Consider the following 24791-nt stretch of genomic DNA (forward strand, 5'->3'; position numbering starts at 1 on the left):
ATAAAGAGACTGGACTGCTGAGAATATTAGGGTTCAAACTGTTACAGCACATTATTGGATCTTGGGTGCAACCATTTCTACTGGTTCAAGGGGAATGTGATCTTCTGTATGCCTTTACATGTAAAATGAAGTACATGTAGTAGAGCAATTCGAAGCACTTACAAACTAGAAATAATATATATACTGATTACAATGCTTAGCAGAAAACTTACCATGTGGTCTAATCTTAGACTGAAAATGTATTTTAAATGAGATCACTTTTAAAGTATTTTAAATAAGTATTTGCATTTTCCTTTTCCAATTTTAAACTGGCTGGTTGGATTGATTTGCTACCCTCCCTCCGCCCCTTATATTTCCCATGGTTCCTATAATCTCTCATTTAGAGTGGTGTGGAAAATTACAGCCACTTTTTTAAAGGCACATATGGAATATTTTCCCTGCAGGACATGCTATAAAATAGCATCTGTTAATTGTTTTTCTTTAAGCAGGCAACAATGCAGCAGCAATATGCAGACGTGCATAAATGAAATAGTTGAGCACAGCTGACCTTTTCTAGTTACCTCTGAGTTCCATATATTGGTTTGATGTCACTCTGTGATTTATTTTTTATTTCTCACCATGGAGGCCTCCATTTTCTTTTTTTAATAACTAAGTGTGCCAGTTTGCAGCAGACGAGGCAGATTGATTCTGGATTTTCTCTGTGATTTGAGCTGTTAAATAAATACCGCAGGGGTGAAATAGTGTTGACCTCTGAAAAGTTTCCTTTTTTTATTTGAAGGATTCCTCTCAGCAAGGAATGATATGCTGTAATGAAAGTTTCTTTACCTTCTCTGCAGGTTGTGATAAAGCTTTCTATAAAGAGCATATCACTTTGTGGCGGTCATTACTGGCAAATACCAAATTGCATTTTTAACAAAATGTTTTGACATTGAGTCCCTTTAAACACCATCAGCATTCATTTTAATCACTGTTCACTCGAATATACACATGGTTACATTTTAGGATGAAGAATTAAAAAATTGCATTGAGTTACAAAAACATTATATACCCTGAACTAGAATTATGTGGGCTCTCAGGTGTTCTCACTGAGTTCCTGTGTGATTTTGGTGTATCTGTGTGTTGAAAGAGTACATAATATGCATGTACAGGTCAATATGCACTTCATCTGCCTCTGTTAAAATGAATGAGCAAGCCATTGTCAGTAGGAAGAGCTCCATACAGGTGGTTCCGTTGTTGGTTGTCTATTATTAGTCTAATAAGTGCAGATGGTCTCTAAGATATTTTAAATATATTCAAAATTCTGAAACAGTTAAGCATTTGATAGACAGTATCCCTTAAAATATATTTCTGAGCAAAATGATAGTTTCATTAAACCATACCATTTAAACATAAAGGTTGCTGCCCTAGTTTGGGAGTTCAGATTTCACTGAGATTTATAGAACTTTAAGTGTCTTGCCACAGTAATTTTCAGCCTTTTAACATTCAGGATCCATCTTTAACCCTCATCTGCAATATGAGAACTACTCTTAATTTATTTACAGGGCACGTCTGTGTTTCCATTTCTTCCCCTAGTATGGTCAGCTACAAAGGGTAGAGCTCTTGTTCCTTTAGTAGTTAACACAAGAACATAAGAAGAGCCATGCTGGATCAGACCAAGGGTCCATCTAGTCCAGCATTCTGTTCACACAGTGGCCGACCAGCTTTGACAGGAAACCCACAAGCAGGACACGAGTGCATCATCACCCTCCCGCCCATGTTCCTCAGCAACTGGTGTACATAGGCCTCTGATACTGGAGGTAGCATATAGCCATCAGGACTAGTAGCCATTGATAGCCTTCTCCTCCAGGAATTTGTCTAACCCCCTTTTAAAGCCAAGTTGGTGGCCATCACTACATCTTGTGGTAGCAAATTCCATAGTCTAACTATGTGCTGTGTGAAGAAGTACTTCCTTTTACCTGTCCAGAATCTCCCACCATTCAGCTTCATGGGATGACCTCAGGTTCTGGTATTATGAGAGAGGGAGAAAAAAGTCTCCCTATCCACATTCTCCACCCCATGCATAATTTTGTACACTATCATGTCTCCCCTTGTCCTCCTTTTTTCCAAGCTCAGCAATCCCAGCTGTTGTAACTTTCCCTCATAGGAGAGATGCTCCAGCCCCTTGATCATTTTAGTTGCCCTTTCCTGCACTTTTTCCAACTCTACAATATCCTTTTTGAGTTGCATAAAAGAGGGAATTTTACCTTTTAAAATTGTATAAAAGATGGATTTGGGACAGGTAAATTACTGCATAAGGGAGAGAAGAACAAATGCTAAAATTCCCTCTTCTACATAATTATTAAAAGTAAACACAACAAAGAGTCTTCTAGCACCTTAAGGACTAACAAATGTATTATGGCATAAGCTTTTGTGGACTAGAGTGTCACAAGACCCTTTGTTTTTGGTGCACTAACACAGCTACTCCTCTGAAAATTACTAGAAGGAACTCTGTAGTTTCGCATTTGATAATGCTCAAATCTCTCCCTCTCTCTCTTTCCCATCTTTCTGTTTCTCCAAAAACCCTAATTTAAATAATAAACAAAATTGTGGTTGTGATGGGTAAAATTTTAAGTTGGAAAAGCTTAGGAAGGGAAACAACCCACTTCTAAGGCCCAACTTCCCAGTAAAAGACCAATTTCCTAACAACACTTTGGATTCTAGCTAAGGTGTTCAAATGTTACTTATATAATAAAAATAATTATTCTCTAAGCTCTAACTGAGCCTACAGTTAGTAGTGTCAGTTACTTATTTTTATTGTTTAAAAAAGTCTGCAATATTGTTTTTAAAAATCTATAAGTAGGGCAACTTAACCCCTTTCAGCAGGAATTAAAAGATTTAAATTGTTTGATCTTATGTGCTCTCACTGTCAGTTTTAATTTTCAGCCATGACCATCAACATGCGCTGCTGGTGTTGCTGCCCTTGACTTTATAGCAGTGCAACATTTTTTGAACATATTCTATCAATTTCTAATCAATGGCTATTGTGTGTGTGCATGCACAGCATCATTATATCACAGTAGGTAGACTGGAAAGGCCAGAAGGTACAAGGACAGCAGCTGCGGCTATACACTAATAGGTGTTCAAATGGTAGGAATGGGTCAGCACATAGGGCCAGTCTCACTCTTGGCATTCTCAGTTGTTGGCAGTTATTTCTATAAGACAGGCCTATATCAATAGTTTCCACAGAAAGTGCCCAGTATATGTTTCTGCTCCTGTGACTGTTAATCCATCCATATCTTCAAATATAGTGGGGTCCACTTCATATGAAATTGCCACTATTTGAGACCAATTGAAATTGCATGTGCCAAAAACTGCCAGGAAGAATGTATTGGTTCAGAAGCAAGCTGTGAAGCTGCAGTTGGATCACTGCATATGAACAATTTACTGCAATGAGCAACTGCTACACAAATGGCATTTCAGATTTCAAGAGGCTTCTATATTGATGCTGTTGCCTGTCAAGTTGGCCTGATTTTACATTTATTTCTGCCTTCACAAGGAAGGATGGCTGTAATGTTGCCAAATTGTTAGAACATGATTACATTGGAATAAAATAACAGGTATACTTCACATGCCCATGCTAAGCTGAGTGTCACTAGGGTGGGAAAGGCCAGTGCGATTGGCTTTGCTCACATGGTTGCAATAGTCACACACATAAGGCAATTATGTGGACCCATGTGGCTCAGTGTGTGTGTTTGTCATGAAAAATTAGGCAATATGATGAAGTATGTTCAGATACAGTGTGAGAATAAGCAGTGGAGAATTTCCATTTTTGAGGGTTTGGGAAGCGCTGATCCAACATATGTTGCATTGTACTATGTCTCTTATAGAAGAAAGGCAATTTAATTTTCTTTCATCAACTATGTAATAAACTTTATTTTTTGTTTAAAATAAAATAGATAACTGTTCTTTCCAAAGCAGCAAAACTCTACAGCCACTAGTGCTGTAGATAATTTGCCACAATCTCATTAGATTAGTCACCTGTTATTTGTTTGGCCCATCTTACATTTCTGGATACATGTATGGCCAACTATATCCAAGTTCTTTTCATTTGAATTAGTGCATTTGTTCCCACTGGCTCTATTTTCCCATTGTACATGTTGGCTGAAAGAAAATACCTGATAGACCCATTAACTGGAAGGCACAGCTGCTCTGAGATTTTGAAAGAATTCTCATTTCCTTTTTGGGATATATTTATTACAAATTGCAGAAGCATGTATTTTAAAATTTCACTCTACCTCATTGTGCAATAGATGCACTTGGGATGAATGCATTACAAGCACATGGATGAATGCATTACAAGCACGCCTCTCAAAGACCCTGCTTGCTCCCAGTCTGCTTCCTTGATGTATATTGTCCTCAACTTCCAGTCCTTTCAGTGCAAAGCAGTCTTGGATCTTACTAGCGTGCTTTTGAAAGCTTTCTTTACTTTATGTTACTGGTGCATGCTGTTACTAGCTTTCTTTTTTATTTCAGAGATGTTAATTATTAATGAAGGAACAAAGAAATAGCATGAAGAATTATTATTATTAGGTCCCTTGGAGCTTCAGTGCTCCACTTTTCATTTCCTGAGCATTCTTAAGTGTCATTTTTGTTGGCTTGAACTTATCCTAATACTATATTTAATTTTTTGGCTGAATATGCAATTCACACCTACAGTCGCACCTATGGAGATGATAGCTCTTGCAATGCAAGATTTGTATGGAGAAATCACTTGGTCCATAATACCATATTTCCTACAATGACATAATTATTAAAATATGATTTATGTGCTAATATGATATGTGCTAATATGATATATATGCCCCTTCATGGATCACTGCCTTCTTGTGGCGAAGGGGCTTGCGTAACTCAGTGAAGCCATAAGCTATGCCGTGCAGGGCCACCCAAGACGGACAGGTCATGGCAGAGAGTTCTGACAAAATGTGGTCCACTGGAGAAGGAAATGGCAACCCACTCCAGTATTCCTGCCAAGAAAACCCCATGGAACGTATCACAAGGCTAAAAGAGATGATGCCGGAAGATGAGCCCCTCAGGTCAGAAGGTGTCCAATATACTACTGGGGAAGAGCAGAGGGTATTTCCAAGTAGCGCTAGAAAGAGTGAAGCGGCTGGGCCAAAGCTGAAAGGACACTCAGTTGTGGATGTGTCTGGTGGTGAAAAGAAAATCCGATGCTGTAAAGAACAATATTGTTTAGGAACCTGGAATGTCAGATCAATGAATCAAGGTAAGCTGGAGGTGGTCAAACATGAGATGGCAAGATTGAACATCGACATCTTGGGAATCAGCAAACTAAAATGGACAGGCATGGGCGAATTTAATTCAGGTGACCATCATATCTATTATTGTGGGCAAGAATCCCTGAGAAGAAATGGAGTAGCACTCATAGTCAACAAAAGGGTGGGAAAAGCCGTACTGGGGTACAATCTTAAAAATGATAGAATTATCTCAGTATGAATCCAAGGCAAACCATTCAACATCACAGTAATTCAAGTCTATGCCCCAACCACTGATGCCAAAGAAGCTGAGGTTGATCGGTTCTGTGAAGACCTACAACACCTTCTAGAACTAACACCAAAAAAAGATGTCCTCTTCATCATAGGGGATTGGAATGCTAAAGTAGGAAGTCAAGAAATCACCGGGATAACAGGCAGGCATGGCCTTGGTGTACAAAATGAAGCAGGACAAAAGCTAATAGAGTTTTGCCAAGACAACACGCTGATCATAGCAAACACTCATTTCCAACAGCACAAGAGACGACTCTACACATGGACATCACCGGATGGTCAATATCGAAATCAGATTGATTATGTACTTTGCAGCCAAAGATGGAGAAGCTCCATACAGTCAGTAAAAACAAGACCTGGAGCTGACTGTGGCTCAGATCATGAGCTGCTTCTTGCAAAATTTCGGCTTAAATTGAAGAACGTAGGGAAAGCCACTAAACCATTCAGGTATGACCTAAATCATATCCCTTATGAATATGCAGTGGAGGTGAGGAATAGATTTCAGGGATTAGACCTGATAGACAGAGTGCCTGAGGAACTATGGACGGAGGTCCGTAACATTGTTCAGGAGGCAGCAACGAAATCCATCCCAAAGAAAAAGAAATGCAAGAAAGCCAAGTGGCTGTCTGATGAGGCTTTACAAGTAGCTGAGGAAAGAAGGGAAGCGAAAAGCAAGGGAGAAAGGGGAAGATAGATCCAACTGAATGTAGAGTTCCAGAGAATAGCAAGGAGAGACAAGAAGGCCTTCTTAAATGAACAATGCAAAAAAATCGAGGAAAACAACAGAATGGGAAAGACTAGAGATCTCTTCAAGAAAACTGGAGATCTCAAGGGAACATTTTGTGCAAAGACAGGCATGATAAAGGACCAAGAAGGCAGGGACCTAACAGAAGCAGGTGAGATTCAGAAGAGGTGTCAAGAATACACAGAAGAACTATACAGGAAAGATCTGAATGTCCCTGATAGCCATGATAGTGCGGTCACTGAACTTGAGCTGGACATCCTAGAGAGTGAAGTCAAGTGGGCCTTAGGAAGCATTAGTAAAAACAAAGCTAGCAGAAATGACAGTATTCCAGCTGAGCTATTTAAGATCCTAAAAGATGATGCTGTTAAAGTGCTGCATTCAATATGCCAACAAATTTGGAACACTCAACAATGGCCGCAAGACTGGAAAAGGTCAGTTTACATTCCAATTCCAAAGAAGGGCAACGCCAAAGAATGTTCAAACTACCGCACAATTGCGCTCATTTCACATGCCAGCAAGGTGATGCTCAAAATCCTACAAGCTAGGCTTCAGCAGTATGCGAACCGAGAACTACCGGAAGTACAAGCTGGGTTTCGAAGAGGCAGAGGAACTAGAGATCAAATCGCCAACATTCGCTGCATCATGGAGAAAGCAAGAGAATTACAGAAAAATGTCTATTTCTGCTTCATTGACTACACTAAAGCCTTTGATTGTGTGGATCACAACAAACTGTGGCAAATTCTGAAAGTGATGGGAGTACCAGACCACCTTACCTGTCTCCTGAGAAACCTGTACGAGGGTCAAGAAGCAACAGTCAGAACCAGACATGGAACAACCGAGTGGTTCCAAATTGGGAAAGGAGTACGACAAGGCTGCATATTGTCACCCTGCTTATTTAACTTATATGCAGTGTACATCATGAGAAATGCTGGGTTGGATGAATTAGAGGTCGGAATTAAGATTGCTGGGAGAATTATCAACAACCTCCGATACGCAGACGATACCACCCTAATGGCAGAAAGCGAAGAGGATCTCAAGAGCCTCTTGTTGAGGGTGAAAGAGGAGAGTGCAAAAGCTGGTTTGAAACTCAACATTAAAAAAACGAAGATCATGGCATCTGGCCCCATCACTTCCTGGCATATAGAAGGGGAAGAAATGGAAGCAGTGACAGATTTTACTTTCTTGGGCTCCAAGATCACCGCAGACGGTGACTGTAGCCATGAAATTAAAAGACGCTTGCTCCTTGGGAGGAAAGCTATGGCAAACCTAGACAGCGTAGTAAGAAGCAGAGACATCACCTTGCCGACAAAGGTCCGTCTAATCAAAGCTATGGTTTTCCCAGTAGTAATGTATGGCTGTGAGAGCTGGACTATAAGGAAGGCTGAGCGCCGAAGAACTGATGCTTTCCAACTGTGGTGCTGGAGAAGACTCTTATGAGTCCCCTGGACTGCAAGGAGGTCAAATCAGTCCATCCTAAAGGAAATCAACCCTGAGTGCTCATTGGAAGGACAGATACTGAAGCTGAAGCTGAAATATTTTGGCCACCTAATGCGAAGAGAAAACTCTCTGTAAAAGACCCTGATGCTGGGAAAGACTGAAGGCAAAAGGAGAAGGGGACGGCAGAGGATGAGATGGCTAGATAGCATCACGGATGCAATGAATATGAACTTGAGCACGCTCCGGGAGAGAGCGCAGGACAGGAAGGCCTGGCGTGCTATGGTCCATGGGGTCACGAAGCGTCAGATACGACTGAACGACTGAACAACAACAACAATGATATATATGATTCATCCCAGAAATTGTTTTGGGGTTGGGAGAAAAGCTTCCGGGGTGTGACAAGGGTGGGTCAGCTTTGTACCATTTTTCTTCTTTTTTTAACTTTTAAAAACAATCAACAGGGAGGCATGAACCTTTTGGTTGCATATTTCAAACTAGAATAGAAAATAAAAAAGAAACCAGTTGGATCTGCAACAAAATGTTGCAGTGTGGAGTGTTCCTATTCCAGTCAATCAGCCACACACTCCTTCAGGATACTCAATTCAATCCCCCTACCACTCAGTTCTCCACTACCCCCAACGGAGTCATTTAGTATTCAATGGCCAATGAGCATGCTCAGTCCGCATTGGGCTGTTTGGGGGAAGTTTCCCTCCTTAGGTTTTCTTTTCTGCAAACCTTGGATTCCTTCAAGTTTACTGATATCTCCCTCTTGTGTGTTGGTGGTGCCATTTTGGCTTGTAAGGATCCACACTCACGTCTGAACTTTGAAAATAGGGGGAGTGATATAGTTCCCCACCCTGCAGCCCTTTCAGATAGAAGCTGACTTTTTAAAATGCCAATTGTAAAGCTAAATATTTGTGATCGTTTGGAAGTTTTCTTGGGAATTTCTAATGTAAGGAGAGGAAATGTGTCTGAAGAACCTTAGCTTCCAAAAGGTATGGAAATACTATGGAAAATGGAATTCATAGTAATATTAAATTTGCTGTGTGATTCCCCCCACCCTTTTTCCCCATCACAGACCTACCACCTCCACCAGTGCCACCTCCTGCTATAAAATCTCCCACTGCCCAGTCCAAATCTCAACTGGAAGTACGGCCTGTCATGTTGCCAAAGTTATCTTCTATAGAACCAAGAACAGAAAGAGCAGTGGAAAGAAAAGGAACAGGCTATAAGGGGAAAGAAGGAGCCAATGGCCGTCAGCATTCCGACATGCGGACAGGTTCAGGTGAGCGCCGAGAATCACAGGAACAGCAAAATGATAACAAACCACGAGGAAACAAAGCAGCCAGACGAGATGGTGCACCAGCAAAAACACATCTTCTCCAAGGTGAGTTGATATTTTAGCATGTGTTAATTAAAACTTTTCTTTAGTTATTAATAAAGTTGTCATACCATAGCCATCAAACTATATATCCCCCTGACACAAAAGCTTAGCAGGGATGTCTCTCTACCTATAACAGGCATAAAACTTTACCTCCTGAAATTTAATTATATCATAGTACAAAACAAACATAGAACACTAAACTATTCATCAAGGAGGAAATATAAGGGGAAACCTTAAGCAAATAAAGCCAAATTCCCTTCAGAAATCTAATTTCTTTTATATCTCCATATAGCACTGTACGTTTGCATCTCATAGGGTTATTGTAACACATATATAACCCACTTTCTTTGCATCATAGCCTTTTACTTTTTATCTGAAAGTAAAGAAATTATTTTCTTCACAATCCTAAAAGCAAAAGGTACAGCAAAGGCAAGCTCAATCAACCCCTTCTAAAAATGTGAAGAACATAATAACAAAAGAACAATAGTCTGGCTTCTGGACACAGACTACAAATATCAAGCCAGACCACATTATAAAAACCATAAATGGATCATACCAGACTAACCTAATCTCTTTTTTTATGGTGGCTAGTAAGGACTTATAGGAGAATGTATGTGAAGGTATCCATATAGGCCTCTGTAAAAACTGTCATCAAAGAAGCAGGCCTGCCCTTGATACTAGCTAACCTGGGCATGAAACAGCAGAATAGAAATTGGGTAGTAAATTGGTTAAATGGGCACAAAAGCAAGAGGTCACTGTAAATGACAGTGGGTCACGATAAAAAGAAGTCATTAGCAAGAGACTCCAAGATTGGTGCTGCAGTTGTTGCTTTTCAATTTATATATTAATGGTATAAAGCAGGTGGTAAACCTTGCTGGTGAAATTGGAAACACTGTTAATGTATAAGAAATTTATCACCTTCAAAAAACATGTTAAAATATTAGGGGAAACCTCTGGGTATTGATTTACAACTCACAGAATTATAGGGCTAGAAACTTCATTAACAGGTAACCTATTATATCTTTTCCACTCCCTGCCTGTATGTCAATATGAAATCTTTACTTCATAAAATCAACTGTTACTAACATATCTACATTTATTTTGGAATCACTGCCCTTAAGAAGAAGTGACAGCCCTCTAGTTTTGAGGACTAGATAAGTTTTAGCTTGATAAGAATCTAAAATATATGGTAGTTGAGCACATACTTTGCATACAGATGGTCCCAGGTTCAGTCCTTGGCATCTCCAGGTAGGGCTGGGAAAGGCTCTGTCTGAAATCCGGGAGAGCTGGTGCCAGTCAAGTGTTGTAGCAGACACTACTGAGCCAGAGGGACCAATGCCCTGACTTGGTATAAGGCCCTTGTCCAAAGTCAAGATGCATGAGTGAACCTGGTGGTTCATGACCACTGGGCACAATGTATAGTTAGGTGTGCAAATTCCTAACTTTACATTATGCTATTTCCATACTTCACCCCTCCCCCTTTCACACTATCTACTATTCACATCAGTTGTGTAATGTCTGAAACTCCAGAAACTCATGGATTTCAGCTGCAGCAACTTCCACGATCTATTCCATACCTTTTCAAGTTGGAATGGGCAACTTGTGGCCCTCCAGATGTTTTGGCCTACAACTGCCATCAGCCCTAGCCAGCATAGCTAATGGTGAGGGATGATGGGAGTTGTAGGCCAAAACATCTGGCGTGCCACATGTTACCCACTCATATTTTAAACATTCCCCTGGTAATAAAAGTTGGTGTGAACCATATCCTTGAATTCCTGGCTCATGCATTGCAGAGTTCACATATTCTGATTATGAAAGGAAAAAGAGAACTCTTAACAGAAGGAGATATGAATTAACCTTAATTTGCATTGAAATCAGTGAGGCTTGAGTGATTGATTTCAGAGGATTTAGGCTTGCATGTAATTTCTTCTTAATCCCATTTGTTTTTTTTTTCCATGGTCTCTTCTAACTTCATTGGCACGAATAACGGTTCATTTCCACCTATTTTAAACCATAGTGGCACATACCTGAAAGCGATTATCACAGTCCTACGTACATGACTCCCATACGCACACACATTCAGTGAGCAGTTGGGAACAGATTCATACCCTCTGCCCATGCTTTCTCTAGCAGCTGTACATTTGGCGCTACTCTGAAAGAAGGTGTATGTGTGCACAACAGGTATGCTTGAGGAATTTCATCCTTGAAAATTCTTAAGCAAACTGATGTGATCCATCCCTGCCAGACTTACATCAGAATATAATTATTGTCCAATTATAGCACTTCTCCAAATTTTGCAATGCAGTTCTAAGCTCCAAACTCATAGCAAAATATATTAAAATGCGTATTTTAGGGTAAAATTTAGAAATATGTACATTTAGATTAAATATGTTCAAAAATAGATATTTCAATACGAATTGAAACACATTTTTGTTTTTGTTTGTAATTGCACATAGGTTGGAATGAACTTATGAATGAACACATGCAAAATTGACATGGACAAAAAATAGGTCGATCCATCTAAACAGTAATTGCATGAGCCCTTTCACAGTACACTGAGTGCACAGCCACGAAGAGGGTGCAATCAGCTGGCATGTATTGGGTGCATGATCAGCAGACACAGTCTTGCTCCCTCATCATGCATTCAGTGAGCACCTAGTGGAACATAAGAAAGCTGCCTTATGCTGAGTCATACCACTGGTCCGTCTAGCCCAGTATTGTCCACACTGACTGGCAGCAGCTCTCCATGGTTTCAGGCAAGCGTTTTTCCTGCCTTACCTGGAGACGCTGGGTATTGAATGTGGGGCCTTCTGCATGCAAAGCAGGGGCTCCCCCACTGAGCCACAGCCCCTTCCCTAAGCAAAAGGGTCAAGTGTATGTATACCCTCTATATATTCACCCATTCTCATTAGTACTTAACATACTCAGTATTTTAACTATTTTGGTTAAAATGGCTAACCTCTTTTGAAAACGTTCATGTTGTCTTAATATTAACATGATATTGTTAATGTACCATGTTAATAATAATAGATATGTTCTCCTGTCATTACTGCTGAAACATCCACCCATCAACTTTATAGAATTAACATAATTGTATATTAGCAAAATCAACCACATTCCATATTCATAAACAATGTAGAGTTGCCAAACAAAACCACTTTTGAATACTACTTTAGAAGCTTGGAATCACAGAGCCGAAGAGGCGAGATGTACCTTAGATCATTTTCACATTACATTCTGTGAACCTTGTCACTAATGATACTCAGCAAATTGTGAGAATGTCCATGGGACTCTGGCCATCTAATGATGTTGAGTTGGCAGGCACGTGGCAGTCCAATTCTCAACTTCCTTTCCATTCCTTGCTGATTTTGTACCATCCACCTTCCTTTCTGTTTTACCATTTCCTTCAGTGTTCCTCTCTTAAGCCCTTTGACCTATCTTTGTTTTGCCCCACTTGCTTCCATTCACTGCCTCATATGCCTCTTTCCATAGATGTCTGGCACCTACTTTCCTCTCCCCCAACTTCCCTTCTCTTGATCTCTGTTTCCTCCACATCTTTCCTTCAACTCCCTAAACTCCTTTGATCCACCACCTGCCTTATTATCATAGTCTCCTTTGTTTCAGTCTCAGTTAAATATATGCCACATCTAGCAATCTGTTCCCTGCAGCCCAGTTGAGGGCTGATCAGCTGGGCAGTGGAGAAAAGGGGGCAAGGATCCCTGGTATTCCATAGGACACGTGTGGTCTGTCAGCTGCAGGTTGCCCAGTGGAGAAGCTATGCCATGTGTGCTACTGAGAATGAAGAGTGAGTTTCTCCTCAACAAGTATAGTTTATATTTGCCATTTCCATTGCTCCAATGTTATACCGTTATTGAGTATCATTATGAACTTGAATACACAGTGCATTGTAGCAGGCATTTGTCTATAGCAACATTAACACACATGTAATTTTCTCCATAGAGGATATTCTGCCATATTGTAGACCTACATTTCCAACATCAAATAACACTAGAGATCCCAGTTCGTCAAGCTCCATGTCATCCAGAGGATCAGGAAGTAGACAAAGGGCAGAGCAAGCAAATCTAGGTCGAAGGAATATTGCAGAAATGCAGGTATTTGGAACATATGAGCAAGGAGAGGAAGAAGAAGAAGAATTGCAGGTAATGTGAGTCTCAACAATCATTAGAGGAATGGAAATATGTTGTGAAAATACAAATGTTTATCCCTCAAAGCTAATTTTCTTTTGTCCTTTAATTGGTTAGTTTAAATAGACTCTAGATTTTTGGCCTCATCAGATAAACATAATTGGAATTGTACTACCATTTCATATTTATTTCATCTTCAAACCATAATCTGAGCTAAGCTGCACCACACTTTTAACATCTTTACACATTTTTGTTGGTATATCTATATTTGATATAAAGTGTGAAAAGTGAAATATGAGACAAAATGCTGAACACAGCTTATGTCAGTAATTGTGTATGAGTACAATGCACAGGATATCTTATTATTATAAAAATAAGTCATCAAATAAATATATGGAATTCAAAACATTATACCATAGCCATAGTCATAATGAAAAAGATGTATTTTGTTGTGATCCCTGATTACATGGATTTTTTTAAAAGATAGAATCGCATCTTTTATAGATGTCAGATGTTAGGCACTGTTTAACTACTGCTTCAATCATATCCTTCTGCGGTATGATCAAAATTATTTTATATGCACATTTTCAAGAATAGTATATAAACATATTTTGAGTGAGAAAGTGAAATAATAGCCACGTGTCGTTGTTTTTTACAGGAAAATGAAAGCTGAAGAAAATACGTACTGTAACACATTTTTGAAATCTAATCAGAAAGATATCACTTAAGATGCCTCAAGTCTGATGATAGTTGATGCCAGAAATAATGTTCAGTGCAATCAGAGTATACAGTTTTTCATCTTTTTTCATACTATCAGAATGCTAATCATTATTTTAATGTTCTTTTTCAAAACCCTAATCATAATGAACATCCCTTGTTTATTCCCTTAGGCTAAATATACCACATTTTCTCTGTCCATGCGAGCAATTAAACTGTTCTTTCCAGTGCTATCCTAGCTGCTGCTTCCATCTTTGGGCAGGAGGGGGACCCCTAGTGTGCTCCCACTGGGGGCAGTGCAGACAGTACAATACAGATATGTCACCAAACCAGTTCATAATCCTACGTACGGACTATCATTGATTAGACCGTAGCAAGTTGCAAAGAATGGTAGCTATGCAGGAGTTGTTGTTTTTTTAAAAAAACAAACAAACTTTGCAATGCTGTTATAAGCTGCACTTGATGCAAATGGCATTGTATTTTCTTCCAGCAGTCAGATCCCTTTGCCCCCAAAATACAACTTCATACGATTTGGGTTAGGGTGGTTCATACTGTAAATACATATTTGCTTTTCAACCCCTCACCCTCACCCCATAGTACTTTAATTTATCTAGATTCTAACTCATTTCATCATCAAGGTACATTCATTACTGCAAATGTTCTTTAGGATAGGAAGACGGCATGTGAATGAGAACTTGGCAGTTATGTCATGAATTAAGTTTATCAAATACTCAATCAGTGCTACTGAAAATGCAACTTAAAGAAAGCAATGGACATTTTTAAGCATCATTGGGAAGGACATCATCATCATGACTGGCCCAGATCTCAGACCTCTACTTTATAGTGTCAATTCACCTTAAAGAAGAAGTGCCACTTAAAGAAGTTATGTTTTGATCTTGGGGTTCTTTTGGGGTGGGGGGAATGTTTTGGGGTTTTTTGTAATGCACTGTTTATCCTTTTTTTTTTTTTTTGGTTTTAAAAGCACAATCACTAAACTTTATTTGTAAAACATTGTAACTATTAACCGTTTTTGTCTTACTGTAAGATGCTATGCTTTTGTTTGTTTTTTTCATATTTTATTAATGCTCTATGTTTGTATTGGGAATATTTGAATGCTGACAGATGATAAAGGTAACAAACCTAAAAATGGGCCATAAACAGAACACTTTTCCCATTTCCTGGACTTAAATTTTCAAGTTTGTTGTGGCTTATCTCGACATTGGATTTCCACTGAAACTGAAATAGAGCCATTAGTTCCTTTTGAAATTACAGAATGATGTCTTCTGTCTGTAGATTCTTATGATCTCTTTTGTAATTATATAATTTCTTTGTCATCGGTGCTAATGGAAAATTGTGTGTTTGTTTATGGACAATTATCAGGCCTATCCTCAGCGGGGGAGGGGGAAAGGAGTGTTTTGGTACTTACTGAGGGCTAAAAAATTTCATTTAGCTAATTTTAAGAAATGGTTACAATAGAAAGGGTGTGCAGTACTGAGGGAACAACCCATGTGATTAATGTTTTTCATTATGTTCATGTAAGAAACCTCATATTTTAGCCATAATTTTGCATACCAAGGATTCAATAATCATAAACGTAATTTTTGTCACATTATTTATTAAAAACATTCTCAAATACATCATCCTTTCTTGTCAAGTTTCTTGTGTTACCTACAGACCCTTTTTAGGAGCTTTAGCATTCTAGTAATGCAAACAAACTAATTAGGTTATATTGTAAATCAAACAGTGAATAACAACAAAGCAATTAATCTTAGCACCATAAATGTTAGGGTTGGAAGGGTCATAAGGTGATCAAGACTGGAGCTGGCAAAATACCAATCCTATTCTAAGGCCCCGGGTCCACTGTGAATTCCTTTGTTCTCTGCCCTTAGAGATGCTTTACTCCCCTTGTGGGATCAGATATTTCTGATCAGTGCTGAAGGACTGGTTTTACCCTCACTGCAACAGTGACTTCAAGTGCAGCACTATACCTTTCCCCCAAGAAGAAAAGTAGCAAAGGAGGTAGCAATGATAGCAATCATTCACTCATATGGGGAAAAATTATGGGGGGGGGCATACCCCAAATTTTTAGTTCCATGCCATGGGCATGGGCATCTCATACCATCAGCCAGCTGTGCACAGTTGCAGGGGTGGAATGAGCCAAGAATCCAGGGCATAGTGGAGTAGGAAAAGTGCCACAGAAGATACCTCCAATCTGCCCCAGAGGCTCCCACCCACCAAGAAGCACCAGTCATGTTCCTTCATATTTTTAAGGCTACACAATGGGGAGAAATATGGCTTTGGTCTCTGATGGAGACCACAAAGAAGCAAATGTCACTCCAGCTGTCCTTATCAAGTCCAGGCAAATATATTTTTCAAGCAAGACAGTGCCTATTCTGGTTCTTAGAGGGTAGTCAAGCAGGAGAGGACATGCAACTGGTCATCTTGGGGTGTTCAATCCCTCAGCTCTTAAAAGTGCATGGTGCTTGCTGAAGGAGGTAGCCAGTGCAAGTTACCACGTCTCCCTGACTGGGCTCTTTCTTTCTGGCAAGCAAGAGATTGAGTGATACCAAGCCAAACTCTTCCCTCAGGCTAGGGGTGTACGAAACCCTGCTTACCTGGCTCCGCCGGGTTCCGCTGGTGGGGGGAGGCGCTCCGCCCCCCCCCCGAATCCTGCTCGGCCGGCTCCACTCCACGGCGATTCCACGGAGCCGCCAGCTGGCTCCGCCCATGGCCGGACATCCAGCCGCTGGGCAGCAGGGATGCAAATGGCAGCAGCTGTAGCCGCTGCCACTTGCGTCCCTGTAGTGAGCCGTGATAGGCTACGTAAGTATTTACGTAGCCTATCACGGCAGGCTTAAAAAAAAAAGAATGCGTACGCAATGGCAGCGGCTACAGCCGCCATTTGCGTTCTGTATTTTTTGCCGTTTTAGCCTACGTAAATATTTACGTAGGCTATTACGGCGAAATAAAGGGGAACGCAAATGACATAGTGGGCGCCATTTGCGTTCCCCTTTTTTTGGCCATAATAGCCTACATAAATATTTACGTAGGCTAAAACGGCGAAAAATATAGAACGCAAATGGCAGCCGCCATAGCCGCCACCATTTGTGTACGCTTTTTTTTTTTTTAAGCCTGCCGTGATAGGCTACATAAATACGTACGTAGCCTATCACGGCCTCCACAGGGATGCAAAAGGCGTCCCTGCGTTAGCCGTGATAGGTTACGTATGTATTTACGTAGCCTATCACGGCCGTGAAGAAAAAGTGAATGGCGGCCGCAGGGCAGCTGCCAATCGCAAGTCAGCGCCGATGGGAGCAGGTAAGTGCTCCGTTTCTCACGACTTTCATGGGTTGGGGGGGCTTCATCCCGCCCGACTTTCGTGGGTTGGGGTAGGCGGGGCTTCGTTCTGCAATGGATTTCAGGGGAATTCCATTCGCGGAATTATCTGACATCCCTACCTCAGGCTGTAGGTAGGCAACAGTTGCTCTTCCCTCTCTCTTTGGAAAAGCTTCAGTCCCCATTTAATCCAATTTTTGGGAAACGGTTGGCTCTGAAAGGTCATGAAGACCATACAAAGAGATTACAGCAAGCTCTCCACTTCTGCTGGGTTCTCTCCTCCCTTTATCAATCCTATCTTGCTGGAGTTGGGGAAGAGGGAAATGAACAGGAGAAAAGTGTGGGGACTGCTGGCAGTGACCTGAACTAATTATGAGCTGGATCAAACTTGGGAGGGCATTTAGCTTGGTTTGTAATTGGGCTGAAATTTTTGAACTGGAGGAGTTTATTTCCAAATTTTGAAAGTCAGCATTATTCAGAATCACGACCACCAAGAAAACCCAAACATATGGAAATATAAAACCCAAATAAAAATTTTCATGACATACATCAAAGTATTTTTCTAATTATTGCTGCCACATTTTATTGGTTATATAATGTGTTATTTCTCTGTGCAATTCAAGGCTATTATCCAAGGCTGGGATATGCTGTTGAAATATGGGGAAATATTCTGCATAATTAATTCCTTGATAATAAGCATATCATGTGTGGTCTGACTAACTTTCTTGAGTTATCCGTTCTGCAGAAAGGGCATTTTCCAGCTTCCTTGTGGCACAGTTATAGTCTGGCCAGCATTACGATAGTGGTGGGCTTGCTGAAAGCTCTTTGTATGGGCCAGTCATCAAGAGCCAAGCTTTTTCCAAGAACTGTCTGAAACAGTTCAGAACGATTAAGTACACTGTAAATCGAGATTGGCAGGTTTCAGGCATCTCCAGTCATCACATGCCTTGAGAAGGTTTTTGCATCTTAAAACACTTTCTCCACATCTAGTGCTGCCTTTGGTTTTCATCAGTTTTCTATTTCCCATTTGCATTACCAGTACAATTAAAAATAAAATGCCCATCTTAACTGGAATTGCTGACAATCTGTATATTCCATATAGGCTTTGGGATCTGCTCTTGCTTTAAATTAGGTCAGCAAGTAGAAATAAGCTCCTTAACATTGTTGCTTTCATTTTTATTTTCGGATTCTGTTGATTCAGTGTACATCTAATATAGATAGGAGAGACTGTGCATGTCTGTGCACATGTTAAACACATGGGAAAAATATACCTCACTTTTGGATGTTAAGAGCAAAATTTCAAATGACTGATGATATAGAAACTTTGGTAGCTAAACCGGCATTAGAAAAATGTGTTAACATGATTTTAAATTTGTTTAAAATAATACTTTGAGTACACATTAAAGCCAACAGATTTTAATATCTACATCACTATTTCAATATCTAATAAATTATAGAAACATTAAACAAATGTTTAATAAATTATAGAAACATACACATGTAAGGCGCTGTTGAAATGCATTGTGCAGTCTGATCTTTTAAAAATGTTACTTCGGGAGTCCTTGTTGGAAATTACTTGAGCTGATTTTAGAGAATTCACACAGACCTAAGCATGAAAGAAGACTGCTCTTGCATTACTAAGATAAATAAACAATTGTTCATTGACAGGGAAATCAGAGCAGCAAAGACTTTTCAAAGCCATGAAATGTTTACTTGGTCTCTCAACATATTCCTGAGAAAATACTAATAGTGTATAAAAGTTAGAGAATCTACTATTTTTGTATGGTATGTTTTTAACATTCTATGATCCTTGAAATGAACAAGACATGCAAAATTACAAATTGTTCAAATAAAAACTTTCATAAGAACTAACCTAAAAACTATCTTAAACCATTCTAGAAAACTATTCATAATAGTTTGTTACATGAAAATCAACAAATAGTGTTGTAGCAACTTAACGATTAATAACTATTTTTTGGCATGAGCATTTTGTAGGCATGAGCATTCTTATCAGAAGCAGAGGTCGATTCAGGTGCTGGATATTACATACATAGGTCAAGAGATGAGGTGGACAGAGAGTGCAAGGTGAGATAAAAATATAAAGGTATATATCATTAAGGTAGAGATACCATACATGAATCCATCAGCTGAAGTTCACAAGATCGAATAATTAGGAATCCACCTACATATGTGGATGTTCTCAGACACACCCAAACTTGGGGGGGGGGGAGTTTAATTTGCATATTGGCCAAAGCTCTCTTCAAGTTTTCCTAAGTCAAGCCTGGTGCCACCCCTTCTTTTCATGTCACAGAATCACTGAATAGTAGATTTGGAAGGGCCCTATAAGACCATCAAGTCCAACCAATATATGCTCAATGCAGGAATCTAAGTCAAAGCATCCCTGACACATGGCTGTCCAGCAGCTTCATCTTGAATGCCTTCACCCTCCCTAGGTAATTGGTTCCACTGTCGTACTGCTCTAACATGAAGTTTTTCCTGATGTTCAGTTGGAATCTGGCTTCCTGTAACTTGGGCCCATTTTTCCATGTCCTGCATTCTGGGATGAAGGAGAAGAGATCCTGGCCTTCCGCTCTGTGACCACTTTTTAAGTACTTGAACAGCGCTCAGTCTTCTCTTCTCAAGGCTAAACATGCCCAGTTCCTTTCAGTCTCTCCTCATAGGGCTTTGTTTCCAGTCCCTTTATCATCTTTGTTGCCCTCCTCTGAACCCTCTCCAGTTTGTCTGCATCCTTCTTAAAAGTGCAGTGCCCAGAATTGGACACAGTACTCAAGATGAGGCCTAACCAGTAGTGAGTACAGGGGAACTAGTACTTTCCAGGATTTGGAAGCAATGCTTCTATTAATGCAGCTCAAAATAGCATTTGCCTTTTTTGCAGCCACATCACATTGTTGGCTCATATTCAGCTTGTGATCTACAACAATTCCAAGATCCTTCTCGCTTGTCGTGTTGTTGAGCCAAGTATCTCCCATCTTGTAACTGTGCATTTGGCTTCTTTTTCCTAGGCGCAGAACTTGGCATTTATCCCTATTAAATTTCATTCTGTTGTTTTCTGCCCAGTGCTCCAGCCTATCAAGATCACTTTGAATTTTGTTTCTGTCTTCCAGGGTATTGGCTATCCCGCCCAATTTTGTGTCATCTGCACATTTGATCTGCATTCCCTTCACCTCCTCCTCCAAGTCACTAATAAAAATGTTGAAGAGCACTGGACCCAGGACTGAGCCCTGCAGCATCCTGCTTGTTACCTCTCGCCAGTTTGGGAAGAACCCATTGATAAGCACTCTTTGAGTCCGATTCTGTAGCCAACTGTGGATCCACCGGATCGTTGTTTTATCTAGCCCACTTTGAGCTAGTTTGCTCATCAGGATATCATGGGGTACTTTGTCGAAAGCTTTGCTGAAGTCGAGGTATATTATATCTACAGCATTCCCACAGTCCACAAGGGAGGTTACCTGATCAAAAAACGAGATCAGATTCATCTGGCAGGATTTGTTCTAGACAAATCTATGTTGGCTTCGAGTAATCACTGCATGTCATCTGCTCCACAATTTTCCCAGGGATTGATGTCAGACTGACTAGTCTGTAGTTCCCAGGTTCCTCCTTTTTACCCTTTTTGAAGATAGGGACAACGTTAGCCCTCCTCCAGTCATCTGGCACTTCATCCGTCCTCCATGATTTCTCAAAGATAATAGACAGTGGTTCTGAGAGTTCTTCTGCCAGTTCCTTTATTATTCTAGGAAGCAGTTCATCTGGCCCTGGAGATTTGAATTCATTCAAAGTAATTAGGTGTCCCTTGCCAATATGCCTATCGATCTCAAGCTGCAATCCTGCCCCTTCAGCCTGTACTTCACCTTTGCCGGGAGGGGGGTCATAGACCCTCTTTTGGGGGAAGACTGAGCCAAAGTAGGAATTGAGCATTTCTGCCTTTTCTTTGTCATCTGTTACCATTTTGCCATCCTTATTTAATAGTTGAACCACCATTTCTTTTCTCTGGCTTTCACTCTACATGGAGCTGAAAAAAAGCCTTTTTGTTGCTTTTAGCATCCCTCGCTAACCTCAGCTTGTTCTGAACTTTAACCTTCCTGATGCCATCCCTGCAATTCTGTGCTACCTGCATGTACTCATCCTTTGTATCTTGTCCTTCCTTTCACTTCCTATATGTGTGCTTTTTTGTTTTCAGGTCATCTCTAAGCTTTTTGTGAAGCCACATTGGCTTCTTCTGTTGTCTTCCACCTTTTTTTCTTGTTGAAATTGTTTGTAATTGTGCCTTGAGAATTTCCTTTTATAAAAACTCCCACCCATCTTGAACTCCTTTTCTCATTGGAGTCACTTGCCATTGGACCTTACTTATCAGTGTTCTGAGTTTATCAAAATTGGCTTTCCTAAAATCCAGGGTACGCGTTTGGCTACACTCGGCTTTTGCTTCCTTTAGAACCAAGAATTCAAGTATAACATGGTCACTTTTCCCCAGAGTTCCTGTAACTGCTACTTTATCCACTAAGTCATCTCTGTTGGTTAGGATCAAGTCAAGGATAGCCGATTCTCTAGCTCCTTCCTCCACTTTATGTAGGCGGAAGTTATCAGTAACGTAAGTCCAGAATTTCTTGGAGAGGCCATGTTTTGCAGAATTTGTCTCCGAACAAATATTGGGGAAAGTGAAGTTCCCCATCACTACTACATCATGCTTCCTTGAAACATTGGCAATTTGCTTTTCATAAGTTTCATCCTCATCTTCTCCTTGATTGGGTGGCCAGTAGTAGACTCGACCACCAGGTTCCTTTTATTCTTTGCTCCATTTATTTTAACACAGATGCTCTCGATGGGGCTACCAAGCTCGTCCTCCTGTATTTCTGTGAAGAGATATGTATTTTTAACATATAGTGCAACTCCACCTCCCTTTCTGTTCTTTCTGTTCTTTTTGAACAAGTTATATCCTTCAATGCTGTATTCCAGTCACGGGAGTCATCCCACCAAGGTTCAATTACACCCATTAAGTCATAATTTCCATCCTGTATTAACAGTTCAAGTTTGTTCTGTTTGTTTCCCATACTCTGGGCATTAGTACATAGACAGTGAAGACCATATGCTTTATACTTTGGCTTTCTTCCTGCATGTTTTTGAAGACTATTTTTAGGAGTTATTAGAGCTGCTCTCTCCGTTGTGGTGCATGAGCCTTCGTCTATTGTTACCCCCAACTTTACATCTCCCTCCCCCGTAGGATTCAGTTTAAAGCCCTCCTGATGAAGTTCTTCATGCTGTGGCCAAAGACATTCTTCCCAGCCCTTGTGAGCTGCAACCCATCCCTTGCCAACAGTCCATTCCAGGAAGTATAGCCCATGGCCCCAGAATCCAAATCTCTCTAGTCAGCACCACTTTCGTAGCCAGTCATTCACCCGGAGTATTTTTCTTTCCCTTTCTATCCCTCTTCTAACTACTGGAAGGATGGATGAGAAAACTATCTGGGCCCCAAAGTCCTTGAGTTTCCTTCCCAAAGCTTCAAAGTCTGATGTGATTTCTTTGTAGCTCCGCTTGGCAGTATGATTTGTTCCCACATGGATGAGAAGAAAGGGATACCTGTCAGGGTTGTATCTGAGCCCATAGAGTCCCAAAGCAGCTCTGATTCTGAGGAAGAGAGGCAACTTGTGGGGGAGGAACTTCCTCAGACTTCAAAGGCTCAGCTGGAGGGGGAGCCCCCCTCACATCCCTGGGAGTGACAGCGAACAAGGCGTGGAAAGGGAAGGACAACCTGAACTTTTGGAAGCAAGGCGCAGACGCAGGCACAAGCAAGAGATCACAGGAGCCGAGCTTTGGCACTCAGCCCAGTTGGCTCAACGTCAGCAGCTGCACCCAGAAGCGTCATGGGAGAGTGGGAGATCTTCCCCTCCCACCCCTTAAGTTCAGAAAATTGCCGCCCTTTTCCCAAACGGAGATCAACTGATGTACTTTCCCTTTGAACCCCTAGATGGCTGTTCCTTTGTAGTTCTCTGAGTCTCTAGCAATTAGCATGTGTATGCCTCATTAGGGTAAATGGAATTAAAGCCTTGGAAAGCAGCCCTTTTGTCTGAGTGTTGATTTGGCTATTGGAGTATTCAGTAGGCAACAGGGTAATCCTGACAATACCTGTCAGTGGGCTTTATGACTGTAAGGCAACCCTTCAGTCAGATCTCTAATCTGTCCTCCTGGGAGACAGCATACCTTGCGAGTAGGGATGTTGGACAATTCCACCACAGACTCCAGTGAGGCTGGATTCCCCAGAGTCTATGATGGAATGGACTACCCCCCTGCCACCCCCCAAAATCCCCCCCGGAACGGACCTACCTGGCAGCGGCGGCGGCAGCAGCTCCAGCGGCGGCTCTAGCGGCGGCTCCGGGTTGTTTTCCAGCCGCTGCTGGGCTGCGGCTGCTACACCAGCCACCATTTGCTTCCCTGCCAAGCTGTGATAGGCTACATAAGTATCTACGGAGCCTATCACGGCAAAAGGCAGGGACGCAAATGGTGTAGCAGCCGCCATTTGCGTCCCTGCCTTTTGCCGTGATGGGCTACGTAGATACTTACGTAGCCTATCACAGCTTGGCAGGGATGGAAATGGTGGCCGCAGCCTGGCAGCGGCCAGAAGTCCGGCTGCGGCTGGCCCCGGCCAGCGGTTCCGCGGCCTTGCCGCTAGGGATGTCAGAGAATTCCGCCACGGATCTCGAAAATCCCCCCGAAATCCGTGGTGGAATGAAGCCCCCCGCCCCACCAACCCACGAAAGGTGAGCAAAATGGGACACTTACCTTGTGCTGTTCGCGCTGCTTTGTGAATGGCGCCACGTCTGCGGCCACCATTTGCTTCCCTATTTTTGCCGTGTTAGGCTATGACTAAGTATTTGCATCCATACCTAAGTATTTGCGTCCCTGCGGAGGCAGTGATAGGCTATGTAAATATTTATGTAGCCTATCACGACAAAAAAAGGGAACGCAAATGGCGGCCGCCGTAGCCACCGCCATTTGCGTCTGCAGGCTCCTCTCGGTGCCTGCGAATGCACCCGGCTGGCGGCTCCACGGAGTTGCCATGGAGCCAGCTGGGTTAGGATTTCGGTGGAGGTGCAGAGCACCTCCCCCCCACCGCAAATCACCCCATCGAAAAGGTAAGTGACTTTCGTACATCCCTACTTGCCTCAGAGCAGAGCCGGTCAGGGAGGATTCCGGGGGGGAGGGACGGATCGCCTCCCCCCCATGGACTCCTGGCCAGAACAGGGTAAGTATTTTGCACACCCCTACTTGCAAGTCCATGGGTCTTCGCAACATACTTGGGTTTCAATCCCACGCAGCAAGGAGTCTCCCACAACTACTACGCTTCTCTTCTTGTTGTTGTAGGCCTTGGTTTCATTGCCTCTGCTTGACTGACCTTCAGCCTCTTCCTCACTCTTATGCGGGGTCCCCTGCAATTCTTCCTCTGCAGGCTGCCCTCTAGTCTCATCCTCAAG

The 24791-nt window shown here is 41.5% G+C and overlaps 1 protein-coding gene across 3 annotated transcripts in view; it reads left to right on the forward strand.

Moving 5' to 3' along the window:
• Nucleotides 1-15613, forward strand: part of ROBO1 (roundabout guidance receptor 1) — a 602488-nt gene extending 586875 nt beyond the window's left edge. For all 3 annotated transcript variants that reach the window (XM_084843506.1, XM_084843507.1, XM_084843508.1), the window contains 3 exons: nt 8804-9112; nt 13070-13269; nt 13913-15613. In XM_084843506.1, coding sequence (XP_084699632.1) covers nt 8804-9112; nt 13070-13269; nt 13913-13927 — 524 coding nt within the window. In that variant the 3' untranslated portion in view covers nt 13928-15613. The remainder of the gene's footprint in view (nt 1-8803; nt 9113-13069; nt 13270-13912) is intronic.
• Nucleotides 15614-24791: the final 9178 nt, after the last annotated feature.

The sequence above is a fragment of the Heloderma suspectum genome, chromosome 3 (assembly GCF_057233095.1).
Source record: "Heloderma suspectum isolate Gila_16-S chromosome 3, 16-S_ref, whole genome shotgun sequence".
NCBI classification, from domain to species: Eukaryota; Metazoa; Chordata; class Lepidosauria; order Squamata; family Helodermatidae; genus Heloderma; species Heloderma suspectum.